The sequence below is a fragment of the Mauremys mutica genome, chromosome 15 (assembly GCF_020497125.1).
Source record: "Mauremys mutica isolate MM-2020 ecotype Southern chromosome 15, ASM2049712v1, whole genome shotgun sequence".
Lineage (NCBI taxonomy): Eukaryota > Metazoa > Chordata > Testudines > Geoemydidae > Mauremys > Mauremys mutica.
Window position 1 is genome coordinate 20,248,184 of NC_059086.1, and position 19,204 is coordinate 20,267,387.

The window sequence follows — 19,204 nt, forward strand, 5'->3', positions numbered from 1 at the left end:
TCGCTCGGGGACTCCATAACGGTTTACAATGCAAATACTTGATGTAACTACACCATGGGGCTCCGGTGATGTGATAAGTGAGATCAGCATCTGACCAGCATTTCAGCATTTCTAAACACCAAACACATTCGCATCAACTTCACATCTGTTCTAACAGTGGGAACACACTGGTGAGCCAGCCTGGTTCCCGGCTCTGCATTTGTCAGTGTTCAGTGAGGCCTGGGGGCCTTGGCATGAGCTGGCTCCTGGTCTGCCAGCAGCACAGGGCCTTGCTGCTTCCTCAGCCTCTCATGCCGAGTCCCTCCTTGCGGAGGTCAATGGCACTGTGGCCATAGGTGCTGACTTCTGCTGGTGCCGGTGGGTGCTGCCCCGCCCCTGCGCCTGGCCCTGCCCTCACTACACCCCAGCCCTACCTCCTCCCACTCATGCCCTGCCCCCATTCGAACCCCTTCCCCAAAGTCCCCACCTTAACTCTGCCCCCTCCCTGCCCCTAGTCCAACCCCTTCCCCAAATCCCTGCCAACCTCCACCTCCTCCCCTGAGCGCGCTGCGTTCCCGCTCCTCCCCTTCCCTGCTGGAGCTTGTTACGCTGGCAAGCACTGGGAGGCAGGCAGAGGAGCGGGGACGCGGCCCGCTCGGGGAAGAGGCAGAGGTGGAGGTGAGGTAGGTCGGGGGGAAGCTTGGCTGCCAGTGGGTGCAGAGCACCCACTAATTTTTCCCCATGGATGCTCCAGCCCCGGAGCACCCACAGAGTCAGCGCCTATGACTGTGGTAGACTGGAGTCCCATTCCTCCAGTCCCCCTTTGTCCTCTCCCCATGCGGCGTGAGGGCCTTCCCTGCAGCTCCTATCAAATGGATCCAGAGGCTGCTGCCGCCAAGTGCCCTGCCCCGAGCACCCCATCCCTTCCCTCTGCACCTTGTTAGCCCATTACAGCGCACTCGCCAGGGGTTCCCTGTGCGTGCCCCCCCCCCGGGCTGCAGGCCTATTGGGCAGGTGGGATGGCAGCCCCCCCTTTCCTCCCCCCGGGTGCTGGGACTCAGGCCTAGGAAACATTAAACCCTGCACAGCTGGAATGGGGAAGGGGTTGGTTGCCATGGAGCTGGGGGTATTCATGCTGGGCTGTGGCTCTGCTGAGGTTAGTGGGGTGCTCCAGAGAGTTCAGGCTCGGCTGGAGCTGTAGGCTGTCCCCCAGGTCTCCTGGCAGCCTGTCTGTGGGTGCGCACCTTGGGGGCAGGCCTGCCCCTCACCCTGGTGCTGGGGCTGACGTTCCTCTCTATCCTCCACCCCACCCCCCAACAGGACGTCAGCCTTTACTTCATGCTGTGGGGCTGCCTGCACGTCTACCAGCGCATGACTGACAAGGCGGAGGACGTGTGCCACGTCCTGACGCACCCGGCAGGATGGTGGGCCAGCTGGCTGTGCCGACCGGGGAGCCCCTCATCTTCACCATCAAGGCCAACCGTGACTGCACCTTCCTCAAGATCTCCAAGTCGGACTGGTGTCCCCCTTCCCCTCCTCATCCTGTGGGCAGGCTCTGCCCACCTCCCACCCCACTTCCATCTAGACTGGTGGCCCTGCCCTGGCCAGATTGGGGCTGTGTCCCATTCCCCACCCCCATAAACCAGCCAGTTGGGCAGATGTCTCTGCTGCAGCATTTTAATTGTGTGTCCCCAATCCGCCGCCCACCCACCTGGCAGCCGCACAGCAATTATCCAAATGGGCTGGCCTGCCCCCTGCCCTAACAGCCAAGCAGCCTGGGGGTCCCCCCCAGCCCCTCTCCCATCCCACCCCCAAGAACCGACACCACAGCCAGGAGTAGGGGGGAAGGTGCCTTGTTGAGAAAAGCAGGTGGAGCTGGGGGCAGCGAGCTGTGGGGGGCAGAGTCTCTGGGAGGAGGGGGCTGCTTCTAGGCCTCCTCGGGGGCCAGCTGGTCGAGGGTTTGGACGTCATCCAGGAAGCGCCTGGGGGTCAGGATGTGACTGGAACCTGCGGGGGAGACAGTTGGTTGGCAGCAGTGGGCACAGTGGGGGAGGCATGAGGCTGGCATCACCATCTTCCCCATCCTTGCAGTTGGACCCTGCTCTAGTGCATGGGGGGATGAGACAGCCCCTCCTACCCACCGCGGCCTGGCACCGCACCCCTCGTGCCGCTGTACCCTGCATGGCCAGGCAAGAATCCACCCGCTGACAGTGTTCCTCACCCTTGGGTCTTAGAGGGGTGTGTGCAGGGGGTGAGCCATATCCCCATGGGTGTTCCTGGGGGTGTCTGACTGGGCCCCCACACATGGTCCCTGGGCAAGGAGAGCCCTGGGGAGCCAGAGGCCAGGAGATCAGGTGGCTAGATACAGGCCATGTGGGGCCCCCATGCGGGCAGGTGGGGCCAGCACATCTGTTCCCAGGCCCCCCGGCTGCAGGAGGACAGAGGGTGGCATGGGCGCCCTGTGGGTGCTGGGCAGGTGGTTCTAGGGTGTCCACCTCCCAGAGGGTCCCGACTGTCCCTGACCTGGGCATTCCAGCCACCCTCCCCCCAGGACTCGCCCCACTCACCGATCACCACCTCCCACTTGCCCTCGCTGGCCTGGGTCACTTCGTAGGCGCAGCGCATCTCAGACATGGACACCCCACCCAGCACGTAGATGATGAGGCGCTGGCCCGTCAGGTTCTCAGCCGCTGGCCTGTTCTTGTGCCAATGCCAGAAGCGGGTGCTGGGGGGACAGAGGGGCAGTGTGGAGACCAGGGGCTCGCTGAGGGATGCCAGGCGGAGGGGTGGGCACAGCCAGAAGCAGGTGCTGGGGGGAGAGAGGGGCAGTGTGGAGACCAGGGGCTCGCTGAGGGAATACCAGGCGGAGGGGTGGGCACTGCCCGAAGCAGGTGCTGGGGGGAGAGGGGGACAGTGTGGAGACCAGGGGCTCGCTGAGGGATGCCAGATGGAAGGGCAGGACCCCGAGGAGGCTGGGGGGCAGGCCCTGCCCAAGGCCGTGGGACAGGAGACCCAAAGCCGGCAAGAGGGAGTAGGGGAGGGCGGCACCTGCCCTGGGCTGGGGGTACTGTCTACAGCCCGGCCAGTCCCATCCCTCCATCCTGGGCCCTGGTGTGCTGAGGGACTGCTGGGGGCCGGGAGACATGCTGAGAGGGGTCCAGGGCTCCAGGCTCTTGGGCACCCCCTCCCCTGTAGAGGGCCGGGTCCTGGCCACACACTCCCAGGCACAGAGGCTCCTACACCCTGGGGTGGGAGGGGGGAGGATGTCAGGGCTCTGCCCCGCACAGCCCAGCCAGGCTCAGCCTTACCTGACAGCAGCCTGGGAGCTGGTGGAAGGGACCGGGTCTGAGAGGAAGGGCCACAGCTCCCTGTCCAGTCTGTCCTCAATGATGTCCTGGGGGGGGAGGGCAGGGGGGAGGACAGGTCAGCAGGGGCCAAGCAGCAGGAACCTTGGACCTGGTGGCCAAGCCAGGCCCCACTGGGGGGAAGGGCTGGGACAGCTCCTCACTGAATTATTGACAACCCCTGGGAGGAGCAGCCTGGGGCCCCCTTTCTGGGGTGGCGCATGGGGAGCCAGCAAAGAGCACACGGACTCCTCCAGTGATGCCCCCCATCGCCCCACATCCCCCTCAGCCGCTCAGTGCCCTGCTGTGAACTCCCCACCCCTCCATCATTATGGGGAGGGCAGAGACCTCCTGCAGCTGGATCCAGGGCCCCTCACTTGGGGGGGGAGGCTGCCCTCAGTGCCCTTTCCATGCTGCAGGCAGATCCAGGCCCTGCCTCTTGCCCCATGAGGTGTGTCCCAGCCACGCGGGGGCCCAGGCTGTGAATCCGCTGCGTTGACTTGTACAGGGAAGCTTAAGGCCTGACGAGCTGCGGCTGGCGCGGGGGGGGGGCAGCGCCCCTGATTGGATTAGCCATGGGATTGAGGCTACCGCAACTGCCTGCTCCAAAATCCCACAGGAGGAACCATCACAGCGCTGGAGCAGGGGCCTGGGAGCCTCCCGCCTGTGATCTACCAGGGACAGGAGCTCGGGCTAGGGGGTTAATCCTTGGCCTGGAGGATCCCCAAGCCAGTAGGCTGAAGGCAACTAAATTTGCTCCCCTCACCCCCTTGAGGAGTGCCCCACAGGGCAGGGCGACGAGGGGCTCAGGCCCCAGCAAGCGTTGGGGGGAAGGAGCGACCATGTCACCTCTCACAAGCTAAGCAGGTTTGGGCCCAGGCAGTGCTTGGACAGGAGACCTCTAAGGAAAAGCCACTGGGTGCTGGGGGGTGCTAGTGAGTCAGCAGAGGGTGCTCTGTGACCCCAGTGCGGCGCTAAGGGGCTCTGTTCTGCAGGGAGCGGGGAGGGGGAGGGCTCAGCAGGGGGCGCTCTTCCCAGTCAGTCAGTGTTGGCCCCAGTGCGGCGCTAGGGGGCTCTGTACTGCAGGGAGTGGGGAGGCTCTGCAGGGGGCACGCTCCCCGGTCAGTCAGTGACCAGTACTGTGCTGCAGGAGTTTGTCCTTCAGATGAATGTCAAACAGCTGCTCCTCGCTGGAGGTTAGGCCAAGGACCCTGCCGGCCATTCAGATTCCAGTACCAGTCATGACAGTGTGCTGCCTGGATCCCCTGCACTTCCAGCCCTACACACTGATCACCTCCTGCCCTAGACTCCCAGGCAGTGTTGCTGTGCGGCTGTTAACAGCTGCCTGCCACTCCTCAGGAAGAATTCAGGCCTGGTGAGGGACCCCTGTATAAACCGCCCATGCCCCCCCCCTCCCAGAGGTGGCAGCATCGCAGCACCGGGTAAGACAACTCCCCAACACTCGAGTCTATGATATAAGTCCCTAAGGATGGCAGCAGGAGAGGGCTCTCTGATGAGCCCCTCACATGGCTAGAGCCTTGCACAGATACAAAAATGTGGATTTGCATCAGCCCACGATCCACTAGCCCAATGGTCTCCAAACTTTTCTGATCGCACCTCTGCTGGGAGTAGGCCACTGCCATAGGGGCGCACCCCCAGGATGGCCTGGGCTTCCCAGATCTGCCCCCTGGCATGGGTACAGCTACCGGCCCCTGGCCCCAGTCCCTTACCCCAGGCATGAAGGAGGTGCCCAGGCGCTCCATGTTGTAGATGATGTCACCCTGCTGCTGGTTGCTGGCTTGCTGGATCAGCCTGCTGATGGCCTCCGCGCTCACACCTGCATGGGGAGAGACAGGTCAGCGCTAGCACCCCTGGGACGCACCCACAGCCCAGGCACATTCAGTCCGTGGCCCAGGAGTCCTAGTTCCCCGATCAAATCCTGAGATCCTGCTCTTCCCACCCCTCTCAGAGCTGGGGATAAACCCAGGAGTCCTGGCTCCCAGCCCCCTTCTAACCACTAGACCCCACTCCCCTCTCAGAGCTGGGGGTAGAACCCAGGAGTCCTGGCTCCCAGCACCATCCGCTCTAACCCACTGGATCCCAGACAGTTAATGATTGAATTCAGGTTCTTGCTGCTCCTGCCTCCACAGGTTCTCTCAGCGCTGGGGGCAGGGGTCTCTCTAGCTCCCCCTGGCAGTGCAGTGGGAGCCCCCCTCCCCCAATCTGGGCTCCCCCTTCTGCAGCCAGTCAGGTGCAGTGTCAGAGCCGAGGTCTGGCTCTTTAAGGCTGTGAGGCCTTGAGCTGGAGGGAGGGCAACCCCCCCAAACCATTTACTGCAGCTTAGTGCAGAGGGGGAGGCCTGGCAACTCCACAGCACCCCCTGGCCAGGAAACTGGGCAGCCAGAGGAGCCACATGAGGGCACCTGGCCTGGGCAATGGGCGCAGGGGCCGTGCCTGAGCAGGGTTACAGGAAGGGTCCCGGAGCAGGGCCCTGCCCCACCGAGCCAGCATGGGGCAGGAACCGATGGGGGAAGAGGGACTGTGCCAATGTCAGGGTCAGGGAGATTCCCCAGGCCCTGGTGAGCTGGGGGAAGGGGCTGGATGCAGCAAGAAGCAGGGAGCTGGTCCAGGGAGGACACAAGGGGTGGGCAGGGAACTGGTCGCAGGGGGCTCAGAGGCAGAACATGGTGTCTGAACAGCCTGCAGGAAGGGAGGGATGTTCCCCTTCCCTGCAGAGAACGGGCCGGGGGGCTGCTCCTGGTGTGTCTCCCCATCCCCCTCCCTGTAGAGAACGGGCCGGGGGGCCGCTCCGGGGGTGTGTCTCCATCCCCCTCCCTGCAGAGAACGGGCCGGGGGGGCCGCTCCGGGTGTGTCTCCCCATCCCCCTCCCTGTAGAGAACGGGCCAGGGGGCTGCTCTGAGTGTGTGTCTCCATCCCCCTCCCTGCAGAGAACGGGCCGGGGGGCCGCGCCGGGTGTGTGTCTCCATTTCCCCTCCCTGCAGAGAACGGGCCGGGGGGCCGCTCCGGGTGTGTGTCTCCATCCCCCTCCCTGCAGAGAACGGGCCGGGGGGCCGCTCCGGGTGTGTGTCTCCATTTCCCCTCCCTGCAGAGAACGGGCCGGGGGGCCGCTCCGGGTGTGTGTCTCCATCCCCCTCCCTGCAGAGAACGGGCCAGGGGGCTGCTCCGGGTGTGTGTCTCCATCCCCCTCCCTGCAGAGTACGGGCGGGGACTGCTCAGGGCGTGCGTCCCCTCCCTCCCTCCCTCCCTGCAGAGAATGGGCCTGGGGGCCGCTCCGGGTGTGTGTCTCCATCCCCCTCCCTGCAGAGTACGGGCGGGGACTGCTCAGGGCGTGCGTCCCCTCCCTCCCTCCCTCCCTGCAGAGAATGGGCCTGGGGGCCGCTCCGGGTGTGTGTCTCCATCCCCCTCCCTGCAGAGTACGGGCGGGGACTGCTCAGGGCGTGCGTCCCCTCCCTCCCTCCCTGCAGAGAATGGGCCTGGGGGCCGCTCCGGGTGTGTGTCTCCATTTCCCCTCCCTGCAGAGAATGGGCCTGGGGACCGCTCCGTGTGTGTGTCTCCATTTCCCCTCCCTGCAGAGAACGAGCCGGGGGGCTGCTCCGGGTGTGTGTCTCCATTTCCCCTCCCTGCAGAGAACGAGCCGGGGGGCCGCGCCGGGTGTGTGTCTCCATTTCCCCTCCCTGCAGAGAACGGGCCGGGGGGCCGCTCCGGGTGTGTGTCTCCATCCCCCTCCCTGCAGAGAACGGGCCGGGGGGCCGCTCCGGGTGTGTGTCTCCATTTCCCCTCCCTGCAGAGAACGGGCCGGGGGGCCGCTCCGGGTGTGTGTCTCCATCCCCCTCCCTGCAGAGAACGGGCCAGGGGGCTGCTCCGGGTGTGTGTCTCCATCCCCCTCCCTGCAGAGTACGGGCGGGGACTGCTCAGGGCGTGCGTCCCCTCCCTCCCTCCCTCCCTGCAGAGAATGGGCCTGGGGGCCGCTCCGGGTGTGTGTCTCCATCCCCCTCCCTGCAGAGTACGGGCGGGGACTGCTCAGGGCGTGCGTCCCCTCCCTCCCTCCCTCCCTGCAGAGAATGGGCCTGGGGGCCGCTCCGGGTGTGTGTCTCCATCCCCCTCCCTGCAGAGTACGGGCGGGGACTGCTCAGGGCGTGCGTCCCCTCCCTCCCTCCCTGCAGAGAATGGGCCTGGGGGCCGCTCCGGGTGTGTGTCTCCATTTCCCCTCCCTGCAGAGAATGGGCCTGGGGACCGCTCCGTGTGTGTGTCTCCATTTCCCCTCCCTGCAGAGAACGAGCCGGGGGGCTGCTCCGGGTGTGTGTCTCCATTTCCCCTCCCTGCAGAGAACGAGCCGGGGGGCTGCTCCGGGTGTGTGTCTCCATTTCCCCTCCCTGCAGAGAACGGGCTGGGGGGAGTGTGGAGGGTGGACACTGCTGGGAAGGCAGCAGCAGGGAGCAAAGGCCGCTCGCAGGCACCGAGAGGTGGGCAGAGGGGAGACAGGGCCGTAGAGCCAGGCTGGACACAAGCCCCGGGAAGCAGCTGGCCAGGAGGCACCCAGCATGGCTGGGGGGGTGCCAGTCTAAGTAGTGCTATTCCCCCCCAGCCCCACCGACCTGGGCACTGCCTCCAGGGGTGCCCCCTGCAGCAGCAGGCCCCCCAGTGCTGCCCCCTGCAGGCCTGTGGCGTTACCGTTGTTCAAGATGTAGAGCAGGATGATGCGGAGCTTGTCGTAGGCCTGCACGCTGGGGTCCAGCAGGACGGGCACGATGATCTTCATGGGGTCTTTGATCTTCTTCCCATCCACGTCCATCCCCATGGCCAGGTCCTGCGGGGCGAACACACAAGGCCCAGGTCAGGCCACTCCGCTTCCTCTCGCCTTGCAGCAGGATGGGAGACGCGACAGCCCCACAGACCACAGCTCGCCTACCCCCTGTGCCAGGGCCCCCTCCTCCCTGGGGTCAGCTCCCCCTGGGGTGAGCAACAGGCCCCCAGGGAGTAACCCGAGCACCATGTCCCCCTTCTGCACCCCTGGTGCTGCATGGTGGGGCTGGCCCTGGCTCCAGCGAGCCTGTGGGTCTGAGACCCCTCTCTCCGGGCTGAGTCATGAGCCAGACTCTGCCCCCCAGCCAGGCTCTGCCCACACACCCACCTGCTCCACGCCGCACAGCTTCTCCACCGATCCTATGAAGTGCTGCATGCAGTGCTCAGCCAGGTTCAAGTGTGTGGCGTACTGCGGGGAGAGACCAGGGCATGGGGGAGTTTACCGCATCACCGGCTGGTCCAGAGCACCTGCACCCCCCAACCCCCAAGGAGGGCCCCTCGGCCAGAGGGGCAGCCCCAACCGGCTGTATAAGGCCAGTATATAGGGATTGTTTTGCCCAGCACTGATGTGCTGCCACCTCTGGGGTGGAGCGGGGCAGCTGGAGGGGAGGATCAGGAGGAGGAAGCACCTTCCAAAGGTAGTGATCAATGGTTCCATGTCTAGATGGCAGCCGGTATCAAGCGGAGTGCCCCAAGGGTCGGTGCTGGGGCCGGTTTTGTTCAATATCTTCATTAACGATCTGGAGGATGGTGTGGACTGCACCCTTAGCAAGTTTGCAGATGACACTAAACTGGGAGGAGTGGTTGATACGCTGGAGGGTAGGGATAGGATACAGAGGGACCTAGACAAATTAGAGGATTGGGCCAAAAGAAATAGGATGAGGTTCAACAAGGACAAGTGCAGAGTCCTGCACTTAGGACGGAAGAATCCCATGCACTGCTACAGACTAGGGACCGAATGGCTGGGCAGCAGTTCTGCAGAAAAGGACCTAGGGGTTACGGTGGACGAAAAGCTGAATATGAGTCAACAGTGTGCCCTTGTTGCCAAGAAGGCTAATGGCATTTTGGGTTGTATAAGTAGGGGCATTTCCAGCAGATCAAGGGATGTGATCATCCCCCTCTACTCAGCACTGGTGAGGCCTCATTTGGAGTACTGTGTCCAGTTTTGGGCCCCACACTACAAGAAGGATGTGGATAAATTGGAGAGAGTCCAGCGGAGGGCAACAAAAATGATTAGGGGGCTGGAGCACATGACTTATGAGGAGAGGCTGAGGGAACTGGGATTGTTTAGTCTGCAGAAGAGAAGAATGAGGGGGGATTTGATAGCTGCTTTCAACTACCTGAAAGGGGGTTCCAAAGAGGATGGATCTAGACTGTTCGCAGTGGTAGAAGATGACAGAACAAGGAGTAATGGTCTCAAGTTGCAGAGGGGGAGGTTTAGGTTGGATATTAGGAAAAACTTTTTCACTAGTAGGGTGGTGAAGCACTGGAATGGGTTACCTAGGGAGGTAGTGGAATCTCCTTCCTTAGAGGTTTTTAAGGTCAGGCTTGACAAAGCCCTGGCTGGGATGATTTAGTTGGGTTTGGTCCTGCTTTGAGCAGGGGGTTGGACTAGATGACCTCCTCAGGTCCCTTCCAACCCTGAGATTCTATGATTCTATGATTCTATGATTCTAAAGCAGCCCATGGTTTCTCTGTTAGCCACCACGAGGCTGGGGGCTTGGAGACCAGCAGGTGTCAGGGTACCTGTGCCAGTGGCCAGGAGCTTTCCATTGGCACATGGCCCAGTGGCACCAGGAGTGGCTCCAACGGGCTGGTTTGGAAGCCCACCAAGGCCATCTCCTGAGAGCTGCAGCAGCAAGGCGTGGGCGTTACCCCAGCGCTGCCATTGCTGGGGCATTGCTGCTGCCCATGGTGCCACACAGCACCTGGGGGGGAAATGGCTCTGCCCGACGGGACAGGTCAGCAGCTCTCATCAGGCAGTAAAGCGGAGTGCCCCAGAGTGCCCTGCCCCCCAGAGAGTCCCTACTGTGCCTCACCAGCCCCACAGAGCACCCTGCCCCCCAACAGCCCCGCTGAATGCCCTGCCCCCCGCCCACTAACAGCCCCAGCCCCGTTACCTTGTTCAGCTCTTTCTGGTACTGAGGCAACTTCTTCACCATCTGGGACAGGTCCTTGATGGTGGCCTGGAGGGAGGCAGTGGTGAGATCCCGGCCCCTCCCAGTGCACGGAGCCCCCTGCGGGGCAGAGGCCTCGCCTGAGGCCAGCCACAGCAGCCCAGCCACGCATGCCAGGGCCAGGGCGGGTCACTCAGGCCACACGGAGCTGCGGCTTGGGTTAGACCTGCTCTTCCCAGGCGAGCTGGAATAAGACAGGAGCCCCGCAACCCGAGCGCCCCTGAGGTGTAAAGCGGCAGCAGGCCGGGGAGATGCCAGCGTTGGCTCTCTGCAGCTCTTCCTGCACGGCCCCGATCCTGCTGTCTGACCCCGCCCCATGGGCCTCTGTCCTCCCACACCGTGGGGAGTTCCAGAGCTCTGGCTGGGGGCTCCACATACACTTCTTAGCCCTTTACAGGCAAACCCTGGGAGCAATGGGACAGCCCCACCTCCGCCAAGGCCTCCTGGGGCAGCAGAGCAGCCTCCCCTCCCCATCAATGGCAGTGGGATGGGTCCCCCCATCCTGGACTTCCCAATCGCTCCCCCCACAGCCCCCGCCGCACCTTGTCCGTGGTCAGCCTCTTGCTCTCAGAGAAGGTGTGCAGCAGCTCCGTCACCTTCCTGCAGCAGGGAGAGGGGTCAGACTGAAGCCAGGCACTGCCTTGAAGGTAGGGGGCGCCCTGTCCTATACTACAGGTGATAGAGCCCCCCGCCCCACAGCACCAGGGTTTTTTGCCTCGAGAGCCTCAGATGGGGCCGGGGGAGTTAGGGGGGGGCTCTTCCCAAGTTACCCCAAGGCAGAGAGTTCAGTGCACCTCTGGGGGCTCCTGGCGCCTTGCTGGGTGGTCTGGGGGCAGCGGCAGGCCCAGCAGGAGGTTGGTGAGGGACTCCCTCAAGGGGACTGTGAGGCGCATGGGGAGATCCTGGGATCGGGGGAAGACAGTGTCCAAGGGGATCCCCGAGAGGAGCTGCAGACAGTGGCTCTGGAAGGGAGCACTCAGGGGTCCTTTGGGGAGAGGGGCTGGGTCCAGGAGGTCTCAGCACTCAAAAAGGAGCATGTCTGAGGGACCAGCCCCAGCACTGGGTGGGAGGGGGAGGGGAGTCCTGGCAGTGAGCAGGAGAGGGGTGTGTTGCGGGGGGTGTCCCTGCACTGGGTGGGAGAGGAGTGTATCCAAGGGGGAGCAGGGTGGGAAGGGAAGGGGAGGGGTGTGTCCGAGGGGGCCCCAGGGTGGGGAGGGGTGTGTCTGGCCCTGGGTGGGGCACGGTGGGGAGTGTCCAAGGGATGGGTGGGGCACTGAGGGGCGTGTCAGGGGCAGGGCTGAGCGCGCTCACTTGGAGACGTCAGCGATGTGCATGTGGCGTAGCTGCACCCAGAGTTCGTCGTTTTCGTCCAGCAGCGCCTCCTTCTCCTGCGAGACGCTGGTCCCTGTCGTCTCGTACCTGCGGGGGAGGGGAGATGGGGTCAGACTGCGGCACCCCTCCCCCAAGCCTGGGGGCTGCAGAGCAGTGCAGGTGCCTGGGTCACATCCCCCCCAGCCCGCCTGAGGAGGAGTGCGGGGCGCCCCCTGCTGGCAGCCAGGCCCTACTTGTAGGTGTCGTTCTCAATGCTGAGCAGGTCGTAGGCCATGGCCTGGTAGGTGAGCTCGTGCAGCAGTGGGGACACCAGGTCGAAGCTCCGGTCCACAATCAGCAGCTGAGAGCGGGCTTTGTCGGGGCCCTGGGGCAAAGGAGAGAGAGACCCGTCACCCCCTGCTCCAGCGGAGGGGTCCTGGCCTGGCTCACACGGCACAATCCAACGGTCCCTGGTGGCCTGAAACTTCACCACCTGCCCTCTCTGCGGCCCAGCCCCCAACCCCAGCAGGAAGCCAAGAGACACCTCCCAAGCTAGCTGGGACGTGCCCTGGGGTCCTGCCCTGACCGGCAGGGAGAGCTCCCCACTCAGCTGTGCTGCAACGCCCCCTGCAGGGACAGGCCACCTGCCCCTCGTGCTAATAGCAATGTCCCCCTCCCCCAAGCACGCTCTCAGCTTGTGCTTCTCCACCAACGGGACCATGCCCCTTGCAAGGCAGCCCCCCGACTGCCCCCTGCCCCATATGCTGCGTGGGGGCCGGGGGAACTACACCAGAAGGCCCTGGCTGGTCTATCGTTAACCAACACCAGGCCCAGAGACTCTTTGATACAAGGTCCCAGAGGGGGACAATGGGACGTTATCCCGATGCCCCACCTTGCATCTGAGCTGGGACCCCATGTGAACCTCTAGCTCCCCGCTCCCAGCCTGGGTGGCCCCCAGCATCCAGTTGGACAGAGACCACTCAAATGGTCAGCAGCTCAGACCCACATCATGGGCGGGCTGGCCCAGCCCCTGCTCCCTGCCTGATCAGCATGCACTGCCCTCTTGGCACAGCAGGTGGCGATAGGAGACCAGCCCTGCGCTCCCATGGCAGGCGGCTCTGAAACCAGCTCCAGCAGCCCCAGTGGAATCCAAGCCCACCCAGGAGCACCTCGGCAAGGGGCTGCGTCTGCTCTTCGCTGGGTAGCACAGACCGTCTGGGGGGGGCCGAGACGTACAGCCCCTGACGCTTCCCCAACTGTCCCACCTCAGTACATGGCCCAATTTTCAGCCACACTTAGAAGCAGAACCTTGGACCAGTCACCACCCACTCGCTGGCAGGTCTCCACAGTCTCTGGGTAAATGGGTTGAGGTTAGGGTGACCAGATGTCCCGATTTTATAGGGACAGTCCTGATTTTGGGGTCTTTTTCATATGTAGGCTCCTATTACCCCCCATCCCCGCCCTGATTTTTCACACTTGCTCTCTGGTCACCCTAGTTGAGGCTGACGGGGAAGCGCCTCTCTTGGAGGAATATCTGGCCCCCACCACTGTAGCACTATCATTGCTTCATCCTGCCTCCCCCCAAACCATGCACGTGGGGCTGGGCAGCGCTGTCACCCCATTGCAGAGGGGGATGGAGGCCCAGAGAGGCTGGGTGACTCACCCAAGGTCACACAGGGAGTCTGGGCAGAGCAGGGACATGACCCCAGAGCTGAAGCCATCATTGCTCTCCAGCCCTACCCAGCCTGGGTGGGTTGCTATGCCCCCCACCCCTGGACTCTGCTCACACCTTTGCCAGTTAGGCTCTGCTGGAGGGATACCCGACTGCAGATGGGGCCTGGCTTAACCATTGGGTCACCCCACCTTGCCTAGAGCAGAGGGGTTTGAGTCAGCACTCCTGGCCCTGCGGTGGGCGAGCTGTCTGGATTCTATTGAAGGGGGCTGGGCAGTCAGGTCTCCTGGCTCCTATTCCTGCCTCTGCCACCTACTCCTGGCACGCTGCTCCATGCCTCAGTTTCCCCCGGGTAACATGGGGATAGTGCTTACACCTGTGACAGGGAGGCTTGGCAAGAGCCTCAGGAATATCCCTAGGGGGACTCACAGGAGTAAGAGCAGCAGGGTGTGTACGGAGCAGGACTTTGACCTCCCCAGCACCTCCCAGCTCCTGAGAATAGCACAGATCAGACAGGGGCTGCAGGCTGGAGCCAGCTCTGCTGCAGCAAGTAGCTCCGGTGGTTAACAAGCATGCTGTCAACCCCTTCCCTGTGTAGACGGTTTGGGCAGCCAGGTGTGCGCGAAGCCGTTGCTTGCTTCTCAGCCCTCCCAGGCTTCCCACGTGAACAGCTGATTTGCGGGAAGCGGTGGGGGTGGGGGAGAAGCGGGGCGGAGCACAGGTGAGCTGGGGCTGGGGTGGGGAGCTGGAGCACCCACGGGGTCGGCGCCTAAGGTGCCACTTTTAGGTAATGTGCTGAGGGGGAGCGGCTGCTCCCCCCAAGCTACGCTCTTGGGTCACTTAAACTTACCGGTTGTTAAATTTAGAAGCCCTTTTAGAACTGGTTTTCCCGCACAGGACAACCGGTTCTAAAAGGGCTTCTAAATTTAACAACTGGTTCCCGCGAACCGGCTCCAGCTCACCACTGTGTCTACATGTAAACCGCTGCAGCTGCGCCGCTTCAGTGACGCCGCCTTTCTCATGCCCCCGAGCGACGCAGTTACACTGACCCAATTGCCTCATGTAGACCAGGCCTCAGTCTGACCTTGGTCAGTTCTCAGGCGAGAGCTCCCAGCTTCCCTCACTTATCCCCCAGCTCAAACCTTCCCAACTCTGTGTTCTCGAGCTGGGGGCCCTGCTCCGATTCCCTGCTGGGAGTGTCCAGCCAGGAGCCCTTGGAGCTGGCACGGTCTTTCTGGCTCCCAAGCTGATCTGGGTTGGATTCTCTTCATTTCACCAAGACAGGGAGGTGACACCCCCTCACACACCATGATTCTTACCTTCCCTGAGAGTCCTTCCCCCCCCATGTCCCGCCAGAGAAGCCATGCAACATATAGGGGAAACTGAGGCACACATCAGCTTCATAAAAGATATTACAAACATTCCCAGTTGGCCACAGGTGCACAGTCTCCCAGCAGCTCGGCAAAGGCTGGAAGCAAGAGCAGAAGCAACAGGAGGGAGAGATCTGGGCAGGCTTTGGATTTTACATCACTTTGCTTCTCCTAGGGGGACAGGAACCTCTGAGTTTCTTGTGCGAGAATCCAGGGCGGGGTGGGTTTGCGGCTCCCCTCTGCTGGGGGTGGGACGGGGATGGCAGAAGTTGGGGGGAGCCCACAGGCCAGGGCTGACTTGTGGCTAAGGCTCAGGAGAGCTGGGTTCTAATCCTGCTCTGGCAGACTCCCTGCATGCCTCAGTTTCTCATCTGTAACACAGGCCACCCTGCCTGCCCTGGGAGGCTGAATTCATTAGTGAGGTTCCGATACCGTGGGGATGGGTGTAGGCGCACACACAGACAGGAGTGTCCAGGTGTGGAAGAGGCTCCGTGTGCAAAGCTTAGTTCTGTGATCGAACTGCCCTGTTTATAAACAGAGAGATTGTGCTGGGCACACACTTCCCCAGGCGGTGCCTCGGTTTCCCCATCTGTACAGAGGGGATAAGGACACTGGCCTTTGTAGAGCACTTTGAGATCTGCCCACGGCCAGTGTTAGAGAAGGGCTGGGGCCATTAGTCCCCACACAGGGAATGCTATTGTTCTGCCAACCCCTCAGGATCTCCAAGCAGGTCTAGACCCCACCCCTCCCCCGGCCAGGATCTCCAGGCAGGTTCGAAATCGCTCCTCCTTCCTTCTACTTCTCATGTGCTCCCCCCGCGGCTCTGTCCCAGGGCGAGGGCACGGCCGGCACAGCTCACTCACCTCTCCCATGCTGGGCTTGTATTCCTTGAACACCTTGAGTTTGGCCAGCACAGCGCGAGCCAGGTCGAAGTTCTCTTCATGGTCCCTGCAGCAAAGACAAACCCTATGGGTCAGAAACCTCTCCTCCCACAGGGGCACACACACTTCCTGTAGGAGATGACCAGGTACCCTTCTCCCGCTGGGCACACTCACTTCCTGTAGCGGATGGCCGGGTATCTCCCGGGCACACTCACTTCCTATAGGGGATAGCTGGGTACCCCTTTCCCTGGGCACACTCACTTCCTGAAGCAGATAGCTGGGTACCCCTTGTCACAGTGTGGGGGAGACAAGGCCCTGCACCCCCAGCTTCCTGCGACTCACCATGACTCTCAGCCAGCCAGTAAAACAGGTTTGTTTAGTTGACAGCAACACAGTCCAAGTCAGGTCTTTCAGGTACAGACAACAGGACCCCCTCAGTCAGGTCCATCCGGCTAGGCTCCCCTCCATTTTCCCAGCCAGCTCCAAACTGAAACTCCCTCCAGCCAGTCTCACCCAGCCTCCCCCCGACTCCTCCTCCAGCCTTTGTCCATTTCCTGGGAAAAGGTGTCACCTGGCTCCAACCCCCCTCCTTGTTCTCAGGTTACATGCTCAGGTATCTGGCCTCAAGGAAAGTCTCCCATCCCCAATGCAGACAGTCCCAGCAAAACTCCCCTGTAACCTGCCCAGGTCAATACTCCCCTCTCCCTGCTGCATCACAGGCACCCACGCAGTATTCAGAGAAAACATTAAGAACATTCCCACTTCATCACACCCCTTCCCCCGGCACACTCACTTCCAGTAGCGGATGGCTGGAGACTCGTCCAGGGTTTCGCACAACGTGGCAATCTGCTCTGCCAGCATCTCCTGCTCCTTCTTCTTTTCCAAGGCGCGGTAGGGGCTGAACCAGATGTGGAAGGTCTGTGGCCTGTCCAGGGAGTACACCTAGGGGACAAGGGGAGCAGAGATCAGACCCTGGTGCCAACCGCTGGCAGCCAGGCCAGCTATGCCCCACACCACACCCCTACGATGCGCTGTTGGACCAGACCAGCCTGGCAGAGCCATAGCGAGCCCCTAGTGAGGGAGATCCCTTTGCCAGAGCCACTCCTGTTGTGGCAGAGGGACAGCGGCCCAGAGATTCATGCACCAGCCTGGGATGAAGACTCCCTGGCTTCAGGTCCTTATTGAGCTGCAGACTCCCAGGTGCCCTTGGGGTGTGTCTCTGCCCTGGAGAAGTCAATGTTGGGGGAGGGGGGTTGGCCACACTTCTAGTCTGGTGAAAGCCCCAGTGTAGCCACGGGCAAACCTGGCATCAATGCGTGCCTGCCGCTGTCGCTTATTTCACTGGCCAAACAGAACGAGCCATTGGGGCAAACATGCCTGGACACCAATAAAACAGTATCGGCCATGAAGGGTTTGCTGGCGCAACGGGACGGGTGAACCAGCAAAGCCTCCTGACGGACACTCAGCTTATACCAGCCAGAGCTTCTCTTGGCACAGCTGGCACCGGTACCCCAGATGAAATAAGCTACAGTGGCGAAAGGACTGCTTGGCCAGCATATTGGCATCTACCCAGGGGCTCTGCCACCACAGCTGCATCAGTTACAGGGGGGATTTTTTCTCTCATGTCTCCGTGACAAACCCAGACCAACAAAGCTTGTGTGTGTAGACCAGGCTCATGTCGCTCTGTGCCTCAGTTTCCCCATCAATGCAATGAGGCTGACAACACCGCCCTCCCCTCAGGGGCGTGAGGGGGGAAATCCACTGACGACACAAGGAGGGGATGGGGCGGTTGGGCAAAGGGCAGGCGTGTGGAGTATCGGGCTGTCTTGCAGGCCTGGTATAAACCATCAGTAAGAGCTGGTAAAGCCGGGGAGGCAGGGCCCTCCTCCCCCAGACATCTAAGCCAGCGATTCCCCGTCTCACAGGGTGTGAGCAGCCGGCTAGTCCCTGCTGGGCACGGCCGGCACAGCTCACTCACCTCTCCCATGCTGGGCTTGTATTCCTTGAACACCTTGAGTTTGGCCAGCACTGCGCAAGCCAGGTCGAAGTTCTCTTCATGGTCCCTGCAGCAAAGACAAACCCTATGGGTCAGAAACCTCTCCTCCCGCAGGGGCACACACACTTCCTGTAGGAGATGACCAGGTACCCTTCTCCCGCTGGGCACACTCACTTCCTGTAGCGGATGGCCGGGTATCTCCCGGGCACACTCACTTCCTATAGGGGATAGCTGGGTACCCCTTTCCCCGGGCACACTCACTTCCTGAAGCAGATAGTTGGGTACCCCTTGTCACAGTGTGGGGGAGACAAGGCCCTGCACCCCCGGCTTCCTGCGACTCACCATGACTCTCAGCCAGCCAGTAAAACAGGTTTGTTTAGTTGACAGCAACACAGTCCAAGACAGGTCTTTCAGTACAGACAACAGGACCCCCTCAGTCAGGTCCATCCGGCTAGGCTCCCCTCCATTTTCCCAGCCAGCTCCAAACTGAAACTCCCTCCAGCCAGTCTCACCCAGCCTCCCCCCGACTCCTCCTCCAGCCTTTGTCCATTTCCTGGGAAAAGGTGTCACCTGGCTCCAACCCCCCTCCTTGTTCTCAGGTTACATGCTCAGGTATCTGGCCTCAAGGAAAGTCTCCCATCCCCAATGCAGACAGTCCCAGCAAAACTCCCCTGCAACCTGCCCAGGTCAATACTCCCCTCTCCCTGCTGCATCACAGGCACCCACGCAGTATTCAGAGAAAACATTAAGAACATTCCCACTTCGTCACACCCCTTCCCCCGGCACACTCACTTCCGGTAGCGGATGGCTGGATACTCCTCCAGGGTTTCGCACAACGTGGCAATCTGCTCTGCCAGCATCTCCTGCTCCTTCTTCTTTTCCAAGGCGCGGTAGGGGCTGAACCAGATGTGGAAGGTCTGTGGCCTGTCCAGGGAGTACACCTAGGGGACGAGGGGAAGTTAGTTCCCGAATCTGTAAGGATGTCGGAAGGCCAACCTACCCTGGCAAAAATGTCTGCCAATCCCTGGCTCACACTTTTAGCCCTGGTGTTGCTTAGAGCTACTGTTTCATAGAACCATAAAATGTCAGGATTGGAAGGGACCCCAGGAGGTCATCTAGTCCAACCCCCTGCTCAAAGCAGGACCAATGCCCAACTAAATCATCCCAGCCAGGGCTTTGTCAAGCCTGACCTTAAAAACCTCTAAGGAAGGAGATTTCACCACCTCCCTAGGTAACCCATTCCAGTGTTTCACCACCCTCCTAGTGAAAAAGGTTTTCCTAATATCCAACCTAAACCTCCCCCACTGCAACTTGAGACCATTACTCCTTGTTTTGTCATCTGGTACCACTGAGAACAGTCTAGATCCATCCTCTTTGGAACCCCCTTTCAGGTAGTTGAAAGCAGCTATCAAATTCCCCCTCATTCTTCTCTTCTGCAGACTAAACAATCCCAGTTCCCTCAGCCTCTCCTCATAGGTCATGTTCTCCAGCCCCCTAATCATTTTTGTTGCCCTCCACTGGACTCTTTCCAATTTTTCCACATCCTTCTTGTAGTTTGGGGCCCAAAACTGGACACAGTACTCCAGATGAGGCCTCACCAATGTCAAATAGAGGGGAATGATCATGTCCCTAGATCTGCTGGCAATGCCC

At 61.6% G+C, this 19,204-nt stretch overlaps 1 protein-coding gene across 1 annotated transcript; it reads right to left on the reverse strand.

The window, feature by feature from the left end:
* Positions 1-1,823: 1,823 nt before the first annotated feature.
* On the reverse strand, positions 1,824-18,560 carry LOC123350134 (syntaxin-binding protein 2-like). The gene is made up of 14 exons (XM_044988534.1): positions 18,347-18,560; positions 17,537-17,621; positions 16,352-16,500; positions 15,541-15,625; positions 11,890-12,020; positions 11,636-11,743; positions 10,867-10,924; positions 10,268-10,333; positions 8,476-8,556; positions 8,016-8,151; positions 5,054-5,160; positions 3,288-3,373; positions 2,547-2,704; positions 1,824-1,986 (listed from the first exon to the last, which is right to left on the reverse strand). Exons 1-14 carry the CDS (start codon positions 18,412-18,414, stop codon positions 1,907-1,909), a joined length of 1,398 nt encoding a protein of 465 aa, XP_044844469.1. The 5' UTR covers positions 18,415-18,560; the 3' UTR covers positions 1,824-1,906.
* Between the last annotated feature and the right edge of the window lie 644 nt (positions 18,561-19,204).